The 18,912-nt window shown below is 44.6% G+C and overlaps 1 protein-coding gene across 1 annotated transcript in view; it reads left to right on the top strand.

Annotated features, from left to right (window-relative positions):
- Positions 1-17,291: 17,291 nt before the first annotated feature.
- The window catches only part of CMTM5 (CKLF like MARVEL transmembrane domain containing 5), a 44,490-nt gene continuing 42,869 nt past the window's right edge, over positions 17,292-18,912 (top strand). Inside the window, exon 1 of the mRNA XM_082243366.1 lies at positions 17,292-17,788. Coding sequence (XP_082099492.1) covers positions 17,693-17,788 — 96 coding nt within the window. The 5' untranslated portion in view covers positions 17,292-17,692. The remainder of the gene's footprint in view (positions 17,789-18,912) is intronic.

Raw genomic sequence — 18,912 nt, 5'->3', positions numbered from 1 at the left:
GAGAAGACGAAGTGTTGTTGATGTGAAAGAAAACAAAGGGACATGTTCAATGGACAATGTTTGTGCTGTGTGAAAAGCAAACAAATGGACATTTGAGTGTCTGCTGTAGGATCAGCAGTGTCGGCCCAACAGTAGGTTGGGAAGACTTCTTAGGTAGGTTCCAGCTGTGAGAAGGTAGCCGCCCACAGAGGCAAGGATTTATTTTCTGTTTTATTTTATTTTGGATGTTTTGCTGCATACAGCCTGCTGAAAAAAACATCATTTAATAAACCACACTGTTTGTTTGCAAGCACTTGTCGGCTATCTCTCTGTGAAAACGCACCCCCAAAGGGGTCATCCACGCCTACCACCGAGCTAATCCCTTACATATGGTGGAGGTATGCAGTGGGCATAAGCAGAGATCCCTGCAAGGAAGTGCAAATGTTTGATGAACTTTATCTGGTGCATGAGATTGCACAATCTATGTGTGCAGGAGAGAAGATCCTGACAGAAAAAAAAAAGTGTTTTAAAGAGACAGCGGTCTCAAAATTATTTGATGAACTTTGTTGTGTCTGGTGCAAGTGACTGCACAAACTGTGTGTGCAGGAAAAGAGATCTTGCAAGAGAGAGAGAAAAACTACATGTGTTAAAGAGACAGTGGTCTGAAAAATTTTTGCTGGACTGTGAAAAATTTGTTTGTGGAGTTATTGAAGATGGGGCGTTCAAAACGCCTGAAGAATGCAAAGATAGATGAAATGAGAGACCGGATTCTATGGATGGAGGGGATGTTACCGTCTGAACCAGCCCCATCCATGCCTAAAGAGAGTCTACTAAAGAGGAAGGTTGTTGTCCCTAGCAACACTGATGAAACGTGTGCTCAGATGAAAAGTAAACTCAAAATGGAGGCCATCGGTATGGAGGAAACCGAGTATGTGTGCAGGGCTGAGTTGGATGCCTTGCAACGGAAAATGGAAGAAAAGGCACAAGCCTTGGAATTGCTTAAAATGGAGCATAGAAACTTGCAGGAAATGAATGAACTACTCAAGTCTCATGTGTTACAGTGGGAAGAATCCACTGCTCTTCTTTTGGTCGAGTTGCAAAAACGCAGAGAGACTATAATGGAGAAAGATACCATCCTCATGGAAAAGGAAAGTGAAATTCAGACTTTGCAGAAGCAAAGTATGGCTGATATGTTGGAGTTGCGTAATCAGCTGGGAAAAAGTCTTCAGTCTTTGGGAGCTACAAAAATAGACCTGCAGGAGTCGCAGGAACAGAATGTCGCTCTGAAAACGACATTGTCTCTCAGCGACAACGAGAAAAGTGAAAGAGAGGCTAAATTACTGAGTACTGTGTATGAGCTCACTACTTTGAGCAATGTGGTAAATGAATGGCGTGCGGACTGTGAAAGTTGGAAAGGGGAAGCCCAACGTGTCCAGCAGCAGTTAAAGGAGAAAGAAGCCTGTGTGGCAGAATTACATTCTTATTCCCAGATGCTAGCCAATGAGGTGAAGGCTCTTATGCAGGGAAAAGGAGATTGTGAACATAAGAGGGAAAAAGTAGAGGCACAGCTTCTGGAATCGCAAGTCAAGGTGTCAGAAGGTGACCGATTGTGTGCTAAGCTGTCAGAGAAGGCAAACCGACTGCAGGTTGAGTTGGACAATGTTACAAATCAGCTTTCTCAAGCAGACAGCAAATCTAGAGAAATTGCGGAAGATTTTTCTATCTTGGAATCGCAGCTGCAAGACACGCAGGAACTCTTACAGGAAGAGAGGTGTCAAAGGCTGAGTTTTAGCACAAAGCTCAAACAAATGGAAGATGAGAAAAATGGCTTCCTGGAACAATTAAAAGAGGAGGCGGAAGCAAAGAAAAACCTATCAGAGCAAGTCGCAACATTGCAAGCTCAGATAGCGGATATGAAAAAACGCATGGAAGAAAGCGTTGGTTCATTACAGAGTGTTGAAGATGTGAAAAAGAAGTTTGATCAGATGCTTGGTGAAGAGAAGACTGTGTCTGCAAAATATGCAGAAGAACGCGACCGTGCAAAAACGGAGGCGCGTGATAACGAGAGCAAAGCCCTGTTCTTGGCTCGCTCTTTGGAGGAAGTTCTAGAGTGTAAGGCTGAACTAGAAAGTGTTAACAAACAGCTGCGTACAGAAATGGAAGAATTGGTCAGCTCCAAGGATGATGTTGTGAAAAGCGTTCAGGAGCTAGAAAAGTCTAAACGAGCCTTAGAACAGCAAGTAGAAGAGATGAAGATTCCGTTGCAGGAACTGGAAGAGGAATTCCAGGCAACAGAGGATCTGTCCCAAAGAGGGGATAGTGTGCCTGATGCAGTTTTTAAAAGGATCAGTGTTTTGGGGTCTGTCCTGAGTGAGCCTCAGAAATGTGATGACACGTGGCTTGAATCACCCCTTTGGAATAACCCGTTCCTTCAAAAACTTCAAGCATTGGAAAATGTATCATTAGAACTTCAGCAAATAAAGGAGTTGTGTAAGAAATGTGATGATTTCTCAGTTCAGGCTGAAAACCTAGTGGAGAAAACTAAAGCGGAGAAAACTAAAGCAAGTGATATAAATCTGGGAGGAAAAAGCAAACGCCACCTAGTGGAGAAAACTAAGGCTGTTGGTGAAAACGTGAAGCAAATGAATTTCAAGTGCCTTTCAGAGAATATTTCTAAAATGAAACTGGTAAAAGACGGGTGGCAGAAGTTTGATCGTGATCTTGAGATGCATTCCATGTGGAATTCAGATAGAGAAAAAGAACTAGGTGACCTTGAGCGGTCAAATAGTTCAGCAGAAAGTGCATTGAAGAAACCTGTAAAAGAATGTGTTGCAGTTCCATGCTTCTTCACTGATGCAGAGAGGAGGTCTATAATGGATACCACCCAGATCGCTGGGTTCAACTGTGTTGTTGCCTTTGACCCCTATGTTGGTGGAAGGAAAGTTGATGATGTTCTGGTTGGCTTCTTCTGTGAAGAGTTTGGCAAGAAATATAAACTCAATATCAAATCAAATAGTAGGCCTTTACTGCGACTCGCTCAGGAGGGCGAAAAGTTTAAGAAGTTGATGAGTGCAAATGCTTCAGATCTGCCTATGAATATGAAATGTTTGAATGATATTGATATCTCTGGGAAAAGGAACAGGGGTCACTTTGAAGAAATGTGTGACAGCCTGTTGTCTCAATTGGAAAATCCTCTGCACAGCATCTTAGAGCAAGCAAAGCTCAAGAAGGAAGATCATTCCCTTTTACAACAAAAAGTCAATGATTGTGTACAGCTGTATGGAGAGGCAACTCAAGTCACAGAGGGATGTCAAGAGTCCCTACTTGGAACAAAGCTTAGTGAAGCAAAGGTTCTCAAAGTTTTGTGGAAAACATTTATGGATTGCAGAGAGAGGCGTCTTAAGAATGTTGAAGACATTAAGACTAGCCCAATTGAGTTGCCTATGGATCACGGTCCTCCATGGTGGATTGGACAGACGGTTATGAGGGACAAGCTGTCTGACATTTATGAGAAAGCTGTCAATGAAGATGACAGAAACGAGAAGGAGCAAAATGATGCCAAAAATGCAGTTGAAGAATGTGTATATGAGATGAGAGACAAACTGTGTGGCATTTATGAGAAATCCGTCAATGAAGATGACAAAACAGTTTCATCCGGAAGCTTGAGGATAATAGGAGGCTTATCAGTGAGTCAGCAGTGCCTGACACATGCGTGCCTGGAAATATGTGTCCCAACCCTAGGGTTGAAACAAGAGGGGGGGGTATGTGACAGGAAGTCAGCTAAATCTGGGAATGTAGTCACAGGAAGGAGATACATTTCCACCTGATTGAGAAGTCCATTAATTAATTTAGGGTGTTGGCTACAGAGCTAGCCAGCAGGAAGTTGAAAGGCCTTCACCTGTTCAGAATGAGGGAGTTAAGGCTCTATAATTTGTTCAGAGAAAGTCCTATTGTTTGCTGCCTCCAGAAGCTGCATCCTGAAGCCATGTGGGCTGGGAGCAGGAGGACAGTCAGCGTGTGCCTCCCGACAGGATGTGTGGGCCTGGGAGAAGACCCCCCGGAGTGATGTGTGCCCGGGACGGTAACCAAGGGTGAATACGTCTCAAAGGTGAGAAGACGAAGTGTTGTTGATGTGAAAGAAAACAAAGGGACATGTTCAATGGACAATGTTTGTGCTGTGTGAAAAGCAAACAAATGGACATTTGAGTGTCTGCTGTAGGATCAGCAGTGTCGGCCCAACAGTAGGTTGGGAAGACTTCTTAGGTAGGTTCCAGCTGTGAGAAGGTAGCCGCCCACAGAGGCAAGGATTTATTTTCTGTTTTATTTTATTTTGGATGTTTTGCTGCATACAGCCTGCTGAAAAAAACATCATTTAATAAACCACACTGTTTGTTTGCAAGCACTTGTCGGCTATCTCTCTGTGAAAACGCACCCCCAAAGGGGTCATCCACGCCTACCACCGAGCTAATCCCTTACAGTAGTTATTTACACTTTGCACTTTATTTATATTTCTATATTACATTTTTTGTATGGTCACACCTGAGCACATTTGACACTTTAGAATTGCAGGGAATTGTGATGAGAATTTTAACCTTTAGGCAGAAGTTGTGCAGCTGAATGGGAGAATTATTCCAACTCTGCTACTTTGGCTTCAAGTTTAAAATCCCCTTTTCAATTTCCTATAATTCTCTCTTTATTGGGTAGACCCTATAATCTGATGATAAGTAGGTGGAGATTAATTATGTGGAGTGGGCGGAGCTTCAGGAAAGTGGGTGGGGTAAGTAATTGATAGCTGTGCTGATTGAATTAAAATTTTCCAAAATTCTTTTTCAACAGAAGTCGATTGTTGATGGACTTCTGTTGGGCAGGAATTGCCAAAGATGTGTCGAAATTCGATCCCAGCTGAACCTACTGAATTTAGATTCATCCATGGCCAGCCCAGTTTAACACTTCCTTACAAAGGTTTTCTCCTACCAGTACCACGAACCGCTGTTCCCTCCAGCAGCATGCAGCAATCTTTATTCAGGCATCGTCCGTCGTCCACAGCTTTGCTTTTTTGCTTGATATGTTTCCTATTGAAAACAATAAAAATGCATCAAAATGTATCTCAACGCATTCTTTAACCTCTTGCCGACCACCCGCCATGGATATACTGTGGCAAGGTGGCTCAGCTGTGCGAATTGCTGTACCCATACAACGCTCCTCGGGATTCGAAAGAGGTGAAGGTAATCTGCGGGGCCGGCAGTCGCGATTGCCGCTGGGCACCCGCGATCGCTCCCTGTGAAGACAGAACGGCGGTCTGCCGTTACAATCACAGCAGACCGTTGTTCTGTCAGCAATCAACACAGGGAGATGTGTTTCTCCTATTTAGGAACATAGGTTTCTGTGTTGATTCCATAAGCCCATTCCCCTCACAATTAGAATACACCCCCAAGGCATACATTTAACCCTTTGATCGTCCCTAGTGTTAACCCCTTCCCTGCCACTGTCATTAGTACAGTAACACTGCATATTTTTAGCACTGATTACTGTAGTAATGTCACTTGTCCCCCCCAAAAATGTCAGTTAGGTGTCCGATCTGTCTGCCGCAATGTCGCAGTCAAGCTTAAAATGTAATAAAAATGACATAAATCTTTAGTTTGTAGATGCGATAACTTTTGTAGCAAACCAATCAATATACACTTATTGGGATTTTTTTTACCAAAAATATGTAGTAGAATACAAATTGGCCTAAAATGATGAAAAAAAATTTTTGTTTGGGTACAGCGTCGCACGACCATGCAATTGTCAGTTAAAATAATGCAGTGCCGAATCGCAAAAAATGGCCTGGTCCTTAAGTGGTTAAAACACGCGGCAATGGGCGCCAAATCAGTGCATCATAAAATCAGTGAAAACATGATGTGTATTATGAAATGTTTTGACACTCAATACAAAGTACAACACACGTAGAAAATGCATGACACCACGCATTACCTGTGGTTGATAAGCATTTTGATGCACTTTTTATACAGGTGCAATTCGTTTCAGTCCGAATATAAATTCAGACGTATTTTTGGTTATTCGGAGATTCGGCTGTATCCGAATCTCTGAATGAAATAGTAACAATTTTATTTTTGTTTATTCGTTTACTAACAAATTCCAAATTTCCCTCTCACATTTCTTAAATAGCTGAAGTCAACGGGTAACACCACCCCTTGTGACGCCATTGAGCCAGCATGCCCTGGTCGGTGATGTCACAAGGGTGTGGGGTCACCTGCTGACTTCATCGGGTGACCCCATACCATTCTTTTTTAACAATTTGGCTTAAAATCCATACCAGACACAAAGGGCCTGGTATGGATTGTAAATTTTCATTTGCCGGCATTCTTTTGTTTATATTTCAGCTCTTAGCAGGGAAGCCAGCTGGCAGCTGATGAGTCACCAGTTGTTAAGGATGTGGCGGCCGGCTTGCCGACCCGCTTTTTAACAACCAGTTATTCCTACCACAGAATTCTAATTGGCTGATTGTTTTTCGAGGGTCTGGAACTGTATGAAGAGACAATGTTTTTATATAGGATTCATAGGATTCTGAATGTCTGGATAGGTGCTTCTGTATTTAGGAGAGCAGCAATCCTGGATCAAAGTGTTGCTTTGGATTGCTTGTAGGATGTGTTTTAGTAAGCTGCTTGCTGAATGCGGTAGAAGAGCCTTGTTCTAAAAATGACTCATATTTTCCATATGGAAAACTGGCCGCAATCTATACATTTAATGGGCTGTGTTAAAAGCATTTTCTCTATCCAAATCATCATTTTAGAAGCCATATGTTTGAGGCACAAAGACACACTTGCACAGAAAAATCCAATGTATTTAATTTTGTAATCTGTTTCTTTTCATTTCCATTTTTTTGTATAACACCTACATTTTACATTGTTTTCACAGAATACATTTTACATTATCCACATTACTCCACACCAAGAGCTTATGGTCTAGAGTCCTTAGAAAACTCACTTAAAGCCGAGGTCCAGCCTAATACCTTAAATTCTACCCTGCAATCATTAATGTGAGCGGAGTTCAGCCTTATGTCTCAAAATGAAAAAATCCCAGTTTTTCTACCTGTATTATGCAGTATTCAGTGCTGTCACATGACTTCAAGTCCTCTTCCTGCTGAGTCCCAGAGAAGCAGGTGGGTGTGGTTACTGAAAGCCAGTGACATCACTTCCAGGGAGGGGCACTGTTCCTGTGTAGCCAGTGGGTGTATACAGAATGGGAGGAGTTGATTATAGGTTCCCGCCCAGGGTTCTCTTTTCAGTAAGGATACATTGTACATCCTAATTCATGAAGGAGGGAGGAGGAGGGGGAGGGGCACATATACTTGGCTTTGAATGAAGACCACCATAGGAGAAGGAAGCTGGACACGGGGGGGGGGCACTGGGGTCTCACAGTCTACAATGATCATATTACAGGCAACCACACTAAGTCTATGTTTCCACTAGTATGACTTCATGTGACTTTGGACACACAAAGTCGCATTACAGTGCTTTGCGAAAGTATTCGGCCCCCTTGAACTTTGCGACCTTTTGCCACATTTCAGGCTTCAAACATAAAGATATAAAACTGTAATTTTTTGTGAAGAATCAACAACAAGTGGGACACAATCATGAAGTGGAACGAAATTTATTGGATATTTCAAACTTTTTTAACAAATAAAAAACTGAAAAATTGGGCGTGCAAAATTATTCAGCCCCCTTAAGTTAATACTTTGTAGTGCCCCCTTTTGCTGCGATTACAGCTGTAAGTCGCTTGGGGTATGTCTCTATCAGTTTTGCACATCGAGAAACTGAAATTTTTGCCCATTCCTCCTTGCAAAACAGCTCAAGCTCAGTGAGGTTGGATGGAGAGCGTTTGTGAACAGCATTTTTCAGTTCTTTCCACAGATTCTCGATTGGATTCAGGTCTGGACTTTGACTTGGCCATTCTAACACCTGGATATGTTTATTTGTGAACCATTCCATTGTAGATTTTGCTTTATGTTTTGGATCATTGTCTTGTTGGAAGACAAATCTCCGTCCCAGTCTCAGGTCTTTTGCAGACTCCATCAGGTTTTCTTCCAGAATGGTCCTGTATTTGGCTCCATCCATCTTCCCATCAATTTTAACCACCTTCCCTGTCCCTGCTGAAGAAAAGCAGGCCCAAACCATCATTCTGCCACCACCATGTTTGACAGTGGGGATGGTGTGTTCAGGGTGATGAGCTGTGTTGCTTTTACACCAAACATAACATTTTGCATTGTTGCCAAAAAGTTGGATTTTGGTTTCATCTGACCAGAGCACCTTCTTCCACATGTTTGGTGTGTCTCCCAGGTGGCTCGTGGCAAACTTTAAATGACACTTTTTATGGATATCTTTAAGAAATGGCTTTCTTCTTGCCACTCTTCCATAAAAGCCAGATTTGTGCAGTATACGACTGATTGTTGTCCTATGGACAGAGTCTCCCACCTCAGTTGTAGATCTCTGCAGTTCATGCAGAGTGATCATGGGCCTCTTGGCTGCATCTCTGATCAGTCTTCTCCTTGTATGAGCTGAAAGTTTAGAGGGACGGCCAGGTCTTCGTAGATTTGCAGTGGTCTGATACTCCTTCCATTTCAATATTATCGCTTGCACAGTGCTCCTTGGGATGTTTAAAGCTTGGGAAATCTTTTTGTATCCAAATCGGGCTTTATACTTCTCCACAACAGTATCTCGGACCTGCCTGGTGTGTTCCTTGTTCTTCATGACGGTCTCTGCGCTTTAAACGGACCTCTGAGTCTATCACAGTGCAGGTGCATTTATACGGAGACTTGATTACACACAGGTGGATTCTATTTATCATCATTAGTCATTTAGGTCAACATTGGATCATTCAGAGATCTTCACTGAACTTCCGGAGAGAGTTTGCTGCACTGAAAGTAAAGGGGCTGAATAATTTTGCACGCCCAATTTTTCAGTTTTTTATTTGTTAACAAAGTTTGAAATATCCAATAAATTTTGTTCCACTTCATGATTGTGTCCCACTTGTTGTTGATTCTTCACAAAAAAATTCAGTTTTATATCTTTATGTTTGAAGCCCGAAATGTGGCAAAAGGTCGCAAAGTTCAAGGGGGCCGAATACTTTCGCAAGGCACTGTACAAGTCACAGCCCATTGATTTCAATGGCACACGCTCCCATCTATGCAACTTTGAAAATCAGCAACTTTCAAAAGGTACCTGCACTACTTTGATGCAACTTTTGATGAAACTTTGATCCAGAGAGTGTAAAGTTGTATCAAAGTCGCACTCCAATTCGCAATAGTGGAAACGTAGACTAAAGCTCAGTTTCCACTAATGTGACTTGTCATGCAACTTTGGGCACAAAAAGTCGCATGACAGGTCACAGCCAATGTATTTCAATGGCACCCGTTCCCATCTATGCTACTTTGAAAATCAGCAACTTTGAAAAAGGTACCTGTAGGGATTGACCGATTATCAGAGGGCCGATATTCACTTTTCCCGATATATCAGTATCGGGCGCTGAACGTGCAAATATTGCTGATATTGTCGCGACGTCATTGCGTATGTTGCGCCACGTACCTCCGCAAACTGGGCCTAACCTTCTTCCTTCTTAGGCTATCTTGGACAGCCTCGTCTGGAGTCGGGACTAGTCTCTCGGGAGTAACACAACCATACACCCACCCACAGCAGCCCGGTGCCAGCCAGCCACTCACACCCACAGGCCCTGTACCAGCCACCCAGAGGCACTGTACCAGCCAGCCACCCACAGGCCCTGTACCAGCCAGCCACCCACAGCCCCTGTGCCAGCCACCCATCCACCACAGGGTGCAAGCCAGCCAGCCACCCACCACAGGGTGCCAGACAGCCAGCCACCCACCACCACAGGGTACCAGCCACCCACCACCACAGGGTGCCAGCCAGCCACCCACCACAGGGTGCCAGCCAGCCACCCACCACCATAGGGTGCCAGCCAGCCAGCCACCCACCACCACAGGGGGCCAGCCAGCCAGCCACTCACCACAGGGTGCCAGACAGACAGCTACCCACAACCACAGGGTGCCAGCCAGCCAGCCAACCACCACAGGGTGCTAGCCAGTCAGCCACCACAAAGTGCCAGCCAGCCACCACCCACCACCACAGGGTGCCGGTCAGCCAGCCACCCACCACCACAGGGTGCCAGCCAGCCAATCACCCACCACAGGATGCCAGCCAGCCACCCACCACAGGGTACCAGAAAGACAGCCACCCACCACCACAGGGTGCCAGCCACCCACCACAGGGTGCTATCCACCACCACAGAGTGCCAGACAGACAGCCATCCACCACCACAGGGTGCCAGCCAGCCAGCAACCCACCACAGGGTGCTAGCCAGCCACCCACCCAGCCACCACAGGGTGCCAGACAGACAGCCACCCACCACCACAGGGTGCCAGCCAGCCACCCACCACCACAGGGTGCCAGTCAGCCACCAACCACCACAGGGTGCCAGCCAGCCAATCACCCACAACAGGGTGCCAGCCAGCCACCCACCACAGGGTGCCAGACAGACAGCCACCCACCACTACAGTGTGCCAGCCAGCCACCCACCACAGGGTGCCAGCCAGCCAGCCAGTCACCCACCACAGGTTGCCAGCCAGCCAGCACCCACCCACCACCACAGGGTACCAGCCAGCCAGCCACCCACTACAAGGTGCCAGCCAGCCAGCCACCCACCACAGGGTGCCAGACAGACAACCACCACAGGGTGCCAGCCAGCCACCCACCACCACAGGGTGCCAGTCAGCCACCAACCACCACAGGGTGCCAGCCAGCCAATCACCCACAACAGGGTGCCAGCCAGCCACCCACCACAGGGTGCCAGACAGACAGCCACCCACCACTACAGTGTGCCAGCCAGCCACCCACCACAGGGTGCCAGCCAGCCAGCCAGTCACCCACCACAGGTTGCCAGCCAGCCAGCACCCACCCACCACCACAGGGTGCCAGCCAGCCAGCCACCCACTACAAGGTGCCAGCCAGCCAGCCACCCACCCACCCACCACAGGGTGCCAGACAGCCACCCACCACAGGGTGCCAAAACCCACCCACCCACCCACCACAGGGTGCCAGACAGACAGCCACCCACCACCACAAGGTGCCAGCCAGCCACCCACCACCACAGGGTGCCAGACAGCCAGTCACCACAGCGTGCCAGACAGCCAGCCACCAACCACCACAGGGTGCCAGACAGCCAGCAACCCACCACAGGGTGCCAGCCAGTCAGTTTTTTGTAACCCTATATTCAATTTCAGTAGTGTCATTCAAGTTTCAATGGAGATGGATGCAGATAGAAAAAGTAAAAGTGTGATATGGGACTATTACTCGTCTCCATCTCTATGAAAAGCAGCAGTGTGCAACACTTGCACAAACAATGTAAGCATGGGATCAGCAATTGCAAAACCCAAAAATATGTCAAATCTTTGGGCCCATCTAAGAGTTCATCATGTTAAATTATATCATGCAGCACAGAAAAAACACAATGAATCACAAGGTGAAATACCAGTATCCCAGGCATCAATAACAGATGTGTTTCAGAAAAAAAAAACAGGTGGCTAAATTCGGATGAAAGATCCCAACTGCTGGACAGAGTAATCACAAAGATGATGGTCACTGATAACCAGCCATTTACAATGCTGTCTGACTCTGGATTTAAGCTGTTGATGTCCATAGTTGAGCCAAGGTACACACTGAAAAGTGACAAAAATTATTGAACCAAAATGCAAGGAAATATTCACCAAAAGGTTGTTGAGAAAGTAAAGGCTATACTGAAACCAAAGAATGCTGGCAACTCACTCTCATTTACGACTGACTGCTGGTCAGGACAAACAGAGTCACTAATGAGTAGGGATGAGCTTCGAGTTCGAGTCAAGGCTAAGTTCGACTCGAACATCGATCGTTCGATTGTTCGTTGAATGTGCTTCTTCGCGGGAAATTCGAGTTTCCCATAATGCCAAAGCATGCACCCTTACCTCATGCTTTGGCCAATCAAATGATCTCTGCCATGATTGGACAAAAGGAAGGCTGCCTGTAGCCAATCATGATTCAGGGGCCAAGTACATGCCCCACACTACATAAAGGCTGCTCATGCAGCCTCAGCGTGTAGTGTCATTGTGCTTGCAATGAGACAGGGACAGGCATGCATGTGAGGCAGGGAGAGAGTAGCTTTTTTTGTAGTTTGTCAGACAAGGCAGAGACATTGCTAGCAGTGTAGGGAGGGCCAGGTACCTGTGTGAGGTAGGGAGAGATTTCTTTCTATACATCATATCAGACAGTGCAGCGCCAGTGAGTGAGTAGCAGTGTAGGGAGGGCCAGGTACGTGTGTGAGGTAGGGAGAGATTTCTTTCTTTACATCAGATACCAGTCAGAGTATTGTTCATCGGTCAGTTGTGGAACATTCTATAAGCATCACAGACCTATAGGAATTATAGATCACTTCAGATATCAGTCAAAGCATTCATTGGTCAGTTGTGGAACATTCTATAAGCATCACAGACCTATAGGATTATAGATCACTTCAGATATCAGTCAGAGTATTCATTGGTCAGTTGTGGAACATTCTATAAGCATCACAGACCTATAGGATTATAGATCACTTCAGATATCAGTCAGAGTATTCATTAGTCAGTAGTAGAACATTCTATAAGCATCACAGACCTATAGGATTAAAGATCACTTCAGATATCAGTCAGAGTATTCCTTGGTCAGCTGTGGAACATTCTATAAGCATCACAGACCTATAGGATTAAAGATCACTTCAGATATCAGTCAGAGTATTAATTGGTCAGTTGTGGAACATTCAATAAGCATCACAGACCTATAGGATTAAAGATCACTTCAGATATCAGTCAGAGTATTCATTGGTCAGTTGTGGAACATTCTATAAGCATCACAGACCTATAGGATTAAAGATCACTTCAGATATCAGTCAGAGTATTCATTGGTCAGTTGTGGAACATTCTATAAGCATCACAGATCTATAGGATTAAAGATCACTTCAGATATCAGTCAGAGTATTCATTGATAAGTTGTGGAACATTCTATAAGCATCACAGATCATCCATCTATTCTATAGGATTATAGATTACATCAGATATCAGTGAGAGTATTGTTAATCAGTCACTTGCGTACATCTATAACCACCACAGCTCATCTATAGGGCTATCAATTACATCATATCAAGTCATTGAGTATCTATTGGTCAGTTGCGTATACCCTATATTGATCTGTATCAACATCATGCCCGAAAGGCCGACAAGGAGAGGCTGACGCTCAGAGGCCACGAAAAGAGGGCAAGCAGCCTCTGTGTCCATTGTGAAAAGTGGTGGTCAAAGTCGACATAGTGCATCCTCTGCAGGCGGGGCACACCCATCCTTTATTTTGGGTGCTGCTCATGCTATTCAGCCACAACATGTGGAAGAGTTGGTGGAGTGGATCAATAAGTCGTCCTCATCCTCCTCTTCCTCTGACACCCACGCTCCCTGTAGTTCACCTTCCACAACAGCTGCCAAAGCGGGCCGTTCCACAGGCTCCTTCTCCACAGCTACTCCTTCAGTCGCCCCACCTTCATGCACGGAGCAGTCACCTGAACTATTTGATCATAGTGTCAGTGACATGCTCCTGGAGGATGCGCAGCAATTTGAAAGCTGTGATGTTGGTTTCCAGGTTGATGGAGGGAATAACATGAGCCTAGAGAGAGGGGGTGACAATGACGGACAAGAAACCAGCAGTCTTGTTGCCACAGCTGAAGCGTATTGCCAAGTTTGCTCCAGTGACGAGGAGGGAGGGGATGATGAGGTCACTGACTGTACTTGGGTGCCTGACAGGATAGAGGAGGAGGAGGAGGGGAAGAATGAGGAGGACGCACAACTCCAACGAGGCAGGATGTGGTATAGGGGCCGCCATAGCAGTAGCCAACCTATTGCGTCACAGCACAGAGCTCCACAGGTGCAGGGTGCTGCAAAATCCCCCCGGACTCCAAAAAGTTCATTAGTGTGTGCTTTTTCAGCATCTGTGCAGTAGACTGCAGCGTTGCTGTTTGCAACATCTGTCTAAAGCGGATCAAGCATGGCCAGAACACCAGCCGCTTGGGCACCACATACTTGACAAGGCATATGACGACCTGCCATGCAGTCCGTTGGCAACAGCACCTGAAAGAGGCACCAGATCAAAACAAGCATACATCACCTTGCTCCTCATCTGCGATCTCTAACCCTACTATACCTCATGCCTTCTCAAATACCAGCATTAAGAGGGATGATGGTATAGCAATGAGTGTCACAGAGACTTGCACCCAATCGCATTCGTTTGAACCCAGCCTAAAGCAACTATCTGCAATACCTTTATTAACTTTACTACAATATACAAGATAATATACATCATTCTTGTCTGTGTGTGTTCTCCCTCTCAGCCAGGGTACCTTAGCCCCAGTCCCTGCCTACATGCGCATCTATGGCTATCATTACTTACCTGTTGTATGTACCATTAATTCTTTTTGTAAACAATACTGCTGTTCAATTGAGTGCCTCATCTACATTTAAAAAAAATGTTGTTTTCTACATTGAAAAGGTTTTGGTAAACATTTTGCAGCTTGAAGTAAGTTGTGTGCTCCTTGTCTCCAATGGCTTAGGCTATGTTTTCAGAAGTAGCAGCCCCTGCCATACCTCTGAAAAGTGATTTGTGGTGGATTGCTTTTCAGAGGCAGTTGACAGGCGGTGTGGAGGCGATATGTCCCCTCTTCACTGATAGGGACTTCAGAGCCGGGTGGCGCGACTCCCTTCAAGGTCTCGGGAGCACACAGAGACACCCACACACGAGGGGAGAGTCAGAGCATGTTCGTTTATTTCAGGAAATATCCAGACCATATATACAATTTGAAACGTAGAGATTGATTTCGCAATAAGGGGTTTGGTTTCAGTATGACTCACAGTTACATTAAACTTTTTTTTTTTTTTTTTGCATACTACACGAGTTTGATTATTCCTAAAATTTATATTCTCATTTGCAACTATTTCTGCAGAGTCAGACATATCTGAACAAACAAGATGTTATGACTATAAATCAAGGATAGCTACACGAGAAATAGAGAAGAATATACAGCATGAAAATGCCATTAACCCTTCACTCACCATCTGTATTAATCTTGTAAATGCCACACCATCACACATCAACCATTGCACGCCGTTGCAGAGCGGCCCCATTCACTTGAATGTTTTGCATTCTGTGATGATGCTGCCCACCGAGCACGCCAAGGGCTATTCATTTTCCCGCAATGCACAGCATCGCAGTAGCAGTGTGTGTACAGCCCCATTCTTTGCAGCCTAAAGTTGGTTAGAAAAACCGTAATATTGATTTTTACCTACAGGTAAGCTTATAATAAAGCTTGCCTGTATGTAAAATGAATATTTCCTTAACGTGCATCCTTGATCTAGTGATAGATATCTAGTTTGCATCAGTTATTTTAAAGATATTTTAGTGAGCAGCAGCTGGTGACATCACAGCGCTGTTTCACGGCTGTGACTCTTACACCGATGACGCTTGCCCATTCAAGCCACCAGAGCTCGCAAACCCGGAAGGAAGATTGGGTGATCGCTTTGTTGGAGGGCTTTGTTCTAAGGTAAGTATTTAATAATGTGCTAGTGCGATCCATACTAGCACAATATGTAAATGCCTTGTAGGGGATTCTTTTTTTTTTACCCAATGCAATGGTTTATTACCCCTTTTAAAGTGGTTTTAATTCTCAGACCTGAAATTTGAACAAATCATATTCCTCTGTAGTGTGTACTTGTCTCAATTAAGAGCCCTAAGTGTCACTTTTGTCTGCTACTTTGTTCCTCTGCTATCAGCATGAATCACTTCTGACAAGGTTTCCTGATACCGAGAGAAAAATGGTGACAGGGGAGGGATCTACAGCTGATTGACAGCCTCCGCTCTGTTTCTGTGTGCTTTGTGAAGGGGGGCATGTCTCTTCCCTCCAATCAACTGTCAGAGCTCTCCTCACTGAGCTCTGCAGAGTGTAACTTCTGCGCTCTGTCCCCTTTTTTCTAAACTCTTTGACAAGCTTTAAAATTCAGCACTTTGAACAGATGTAGAGAAGAAAGGCTGCAGATAGATACATCTTATGTAGGTGAATATGTTTCATTTCAGTGTATCACCTGAGGCCAGTCACTTCAATAGGTAAATGTAAAGGTTTACAACCACTTTTAAGGGGGTGGTAAAACCATTGTTCAGCCACTTGTTTTTACCACACCCTGACCACAAATGTAATTGAGCCCTAACAAAACATCTATACTGTTGAAGTTTAAAAGTTTAGTCAAAAGTAAGTTTGACGCAGCCATAAAAAAATGGCTACAATGAGAGAGGACAGTATGACTCCCAGGTGTGGTGGCCATTGTGAGGAATCACTGGAGCGGACTTCCAGAAAAAGAGATATGAGGCTTCCTGCCAGAGATCAAAGAGGGGGAAAGCTGATTAATGCATGCATATGGATGGAATTTAGCAAGACCCTGTCTGCAAAGGGATAGGATTGAGTCTTGGACTTCTCCCCCTGCTCTGATTGTCCACTGAGTGCTTTAGGACGTAAGTTTGGAGTACTAGTTAATTAATTTACAAGTTCCAGGAGGTACCTTGGAAGATATAACTATGTTTAAATGAATGTGTAACAATTCCCCTCTTCAGTTCATCTATATTACCCTCCAGGCATGACATGGACATCTTCCAAGGACGTGGATGTACGCTTTCATTGCTGCTACATTGTCACAGCCTGTAAGATGCTGCAGGCATCATTCCATCAAGTTTGCAGTAGACCAAATGCTTTGCTTGTTTGCATGTCCTGAGCCATTAAAAAAATACATGAATAAAACATAATGGTGGAACAAAATGACTCAGATCTCCACTGGATTGAATCAGCCCAATTTGCTGCAATTTTCAAAAGCAGCAGATCAGTTTTCTCATCCGCATTGTATACTATATAGATGCTATCTGTTGTTCCTGTTGCTTCCCTTTGGATTTTTTTTTTTTTTGAATGTCACATGCATTAGGTATGCATAATGTTTTTTTTTTTTGTTTCTTAAAGTCATATACTCTAGTACCTCTATAGTACCACATTTTTTGTTTGCTTCTGTAAAATCATTTTGCTTGCATTTGCCACAATACTATTTCTGTCAACTTTTATTAGCTTTTAATTCCACCAAAATCTTTAGTTGTGTGAGCGTCTCTCCTTCTCTTTTCCTCCCCTAGTCTCTCTCCCTCCCCCTCTTCCTGTAACACAAATCTGGATCGGTTGCATTTTCAGACACAGTTCATCCTCGTCACCCTGCTCACACATCAGGATATTCTCTGGAAGAAACTCACCCTGATTCCTCTACCTCAATCCTACTAATCTTTAACACCTCACAACAATTTTCATTGAATAACTTCCTCTCTTTTCATACCCCCCAACTGGCTGAAAACTTTCTCCATTCTTTTGAGTGTACAGAAATGTTTTATTGTGTTTTCTTCCTTTCTGCTTAGAGCACCACAAACTAAACACATATTCCAACAGTTCCTCTACTAATAGGAAACTAATAAACTGTCCTATCCCACGCACACTACCAGTAGATTACTGTTCTCATTATTCTTTCCTATTCCTGGTTTACTTTTTCTCCGTTATCTGTCAATCTGTCGGCCTGGGGATGAGTGGACAGGAGGGAGACGAGAGCCCCAATGGCTTTTCTCTGGATAAAGAATTCCTTCGTTCATTGAAGGGGAAGCTTTTGCTAGCAGAGCTGGTAAGTAAATTACATTTCAACTTTCGGATCCAGAACTAGAATTAGACATGGACCAGTAGGGCCTGGGCCATGGGGTAGGCAGAAGAGGTGGTCGCCTTGGGTGCTTCAGCAGGAGGGGGGGGAGTAAAAAAGGGCAGGACCTGCAACCTTTGCTGCAAAAGTAGTTGACAACTCATGGGGGGGCCCACTCTATCCTAAGGACCTTGTCCTGGCACTGTTGGCCAGAGTAGGGTATTGTAAGTTTAACTGGTGGGCAACGTTTCCATGGAAGTAAGAAACAGGAAGTGCTATGGGCATAATTCATTTTTTGTAAGAATTGCAGACAAATGCTCTTCATGATGCCAGCACTGTAGGGAACTTAGTTACTATTTTCCTTAGGCTAGCCACCAGCTGGTTGATGTCTCATCATCAGGTGATGAAGATAGATGAAGATAGACGAGGTTATCCTCATTGTGATCGTCATTGTTCCAAACTCCCGGAAAGCTTGTAGGCTACCTATAGATAACAGATGTATTTCTGAAACTATTGGGAATGACTTGATGAACCAACGGAATTGATGCAATAAAATGTTACACCTTTCCTTATTTTTAAAAGGATTTGCAATAGTTGTGCAGAACTATTTCAGAATGTTAGAAAAACCTTTGCAATAACGTGTATTTTTTTAAAAGTCTAAAGTGCTTATTGCCACATACTTGTTGACCTATACCTGGTAAATTGTTCAGAAAGCACAAATAATGTTCAAAATGCTTACTATTATTGGGTTATGTATGGACATCAACTAAAATGTGCTTTTCTTTTGCAACACATTCATAGTAGGGCCAGTCATTTCTCTAAGGAGAGTGCTAGCTACAGAGATTCTCCATTATACTGGAAGATCTATATGACTATTGTTCAGAGTTTTTTTTTTCAGCTGGAACTTGGTGAAACTCAGTTCCACCACCTCTGGCTCAGGCCCTCTGCTTGTAAACACAGAAGTCTGCCATCTGTATTTACAAATGACAGCTTGTCTCCCAACTGCTCCCACAGATCTGATCTCCTGAGCAGCTCCCGCTGAATGCAGGACGGGGACAACGGAGATGCAGGTGCCTGGGTGCGGTGCAGACACTGGCACCCCCATTGTAAGT

Source organism: Pelophylax lessonae, assembly GCF_965119305.1.
Source record: "Pelophylax lessonae genome assembly, chromosome: 1".
NCBI lineage: Eukaryota > Metazoa > Chordata > Amphibia > Anura > Ranidae > Pelophylax > Pelophylax lessonae.
The sequence above is the reverse complement of the archived record's forward strand: the minus strand, read 5'-3'. Positions and strand labels throughout refer to the sequence as shown.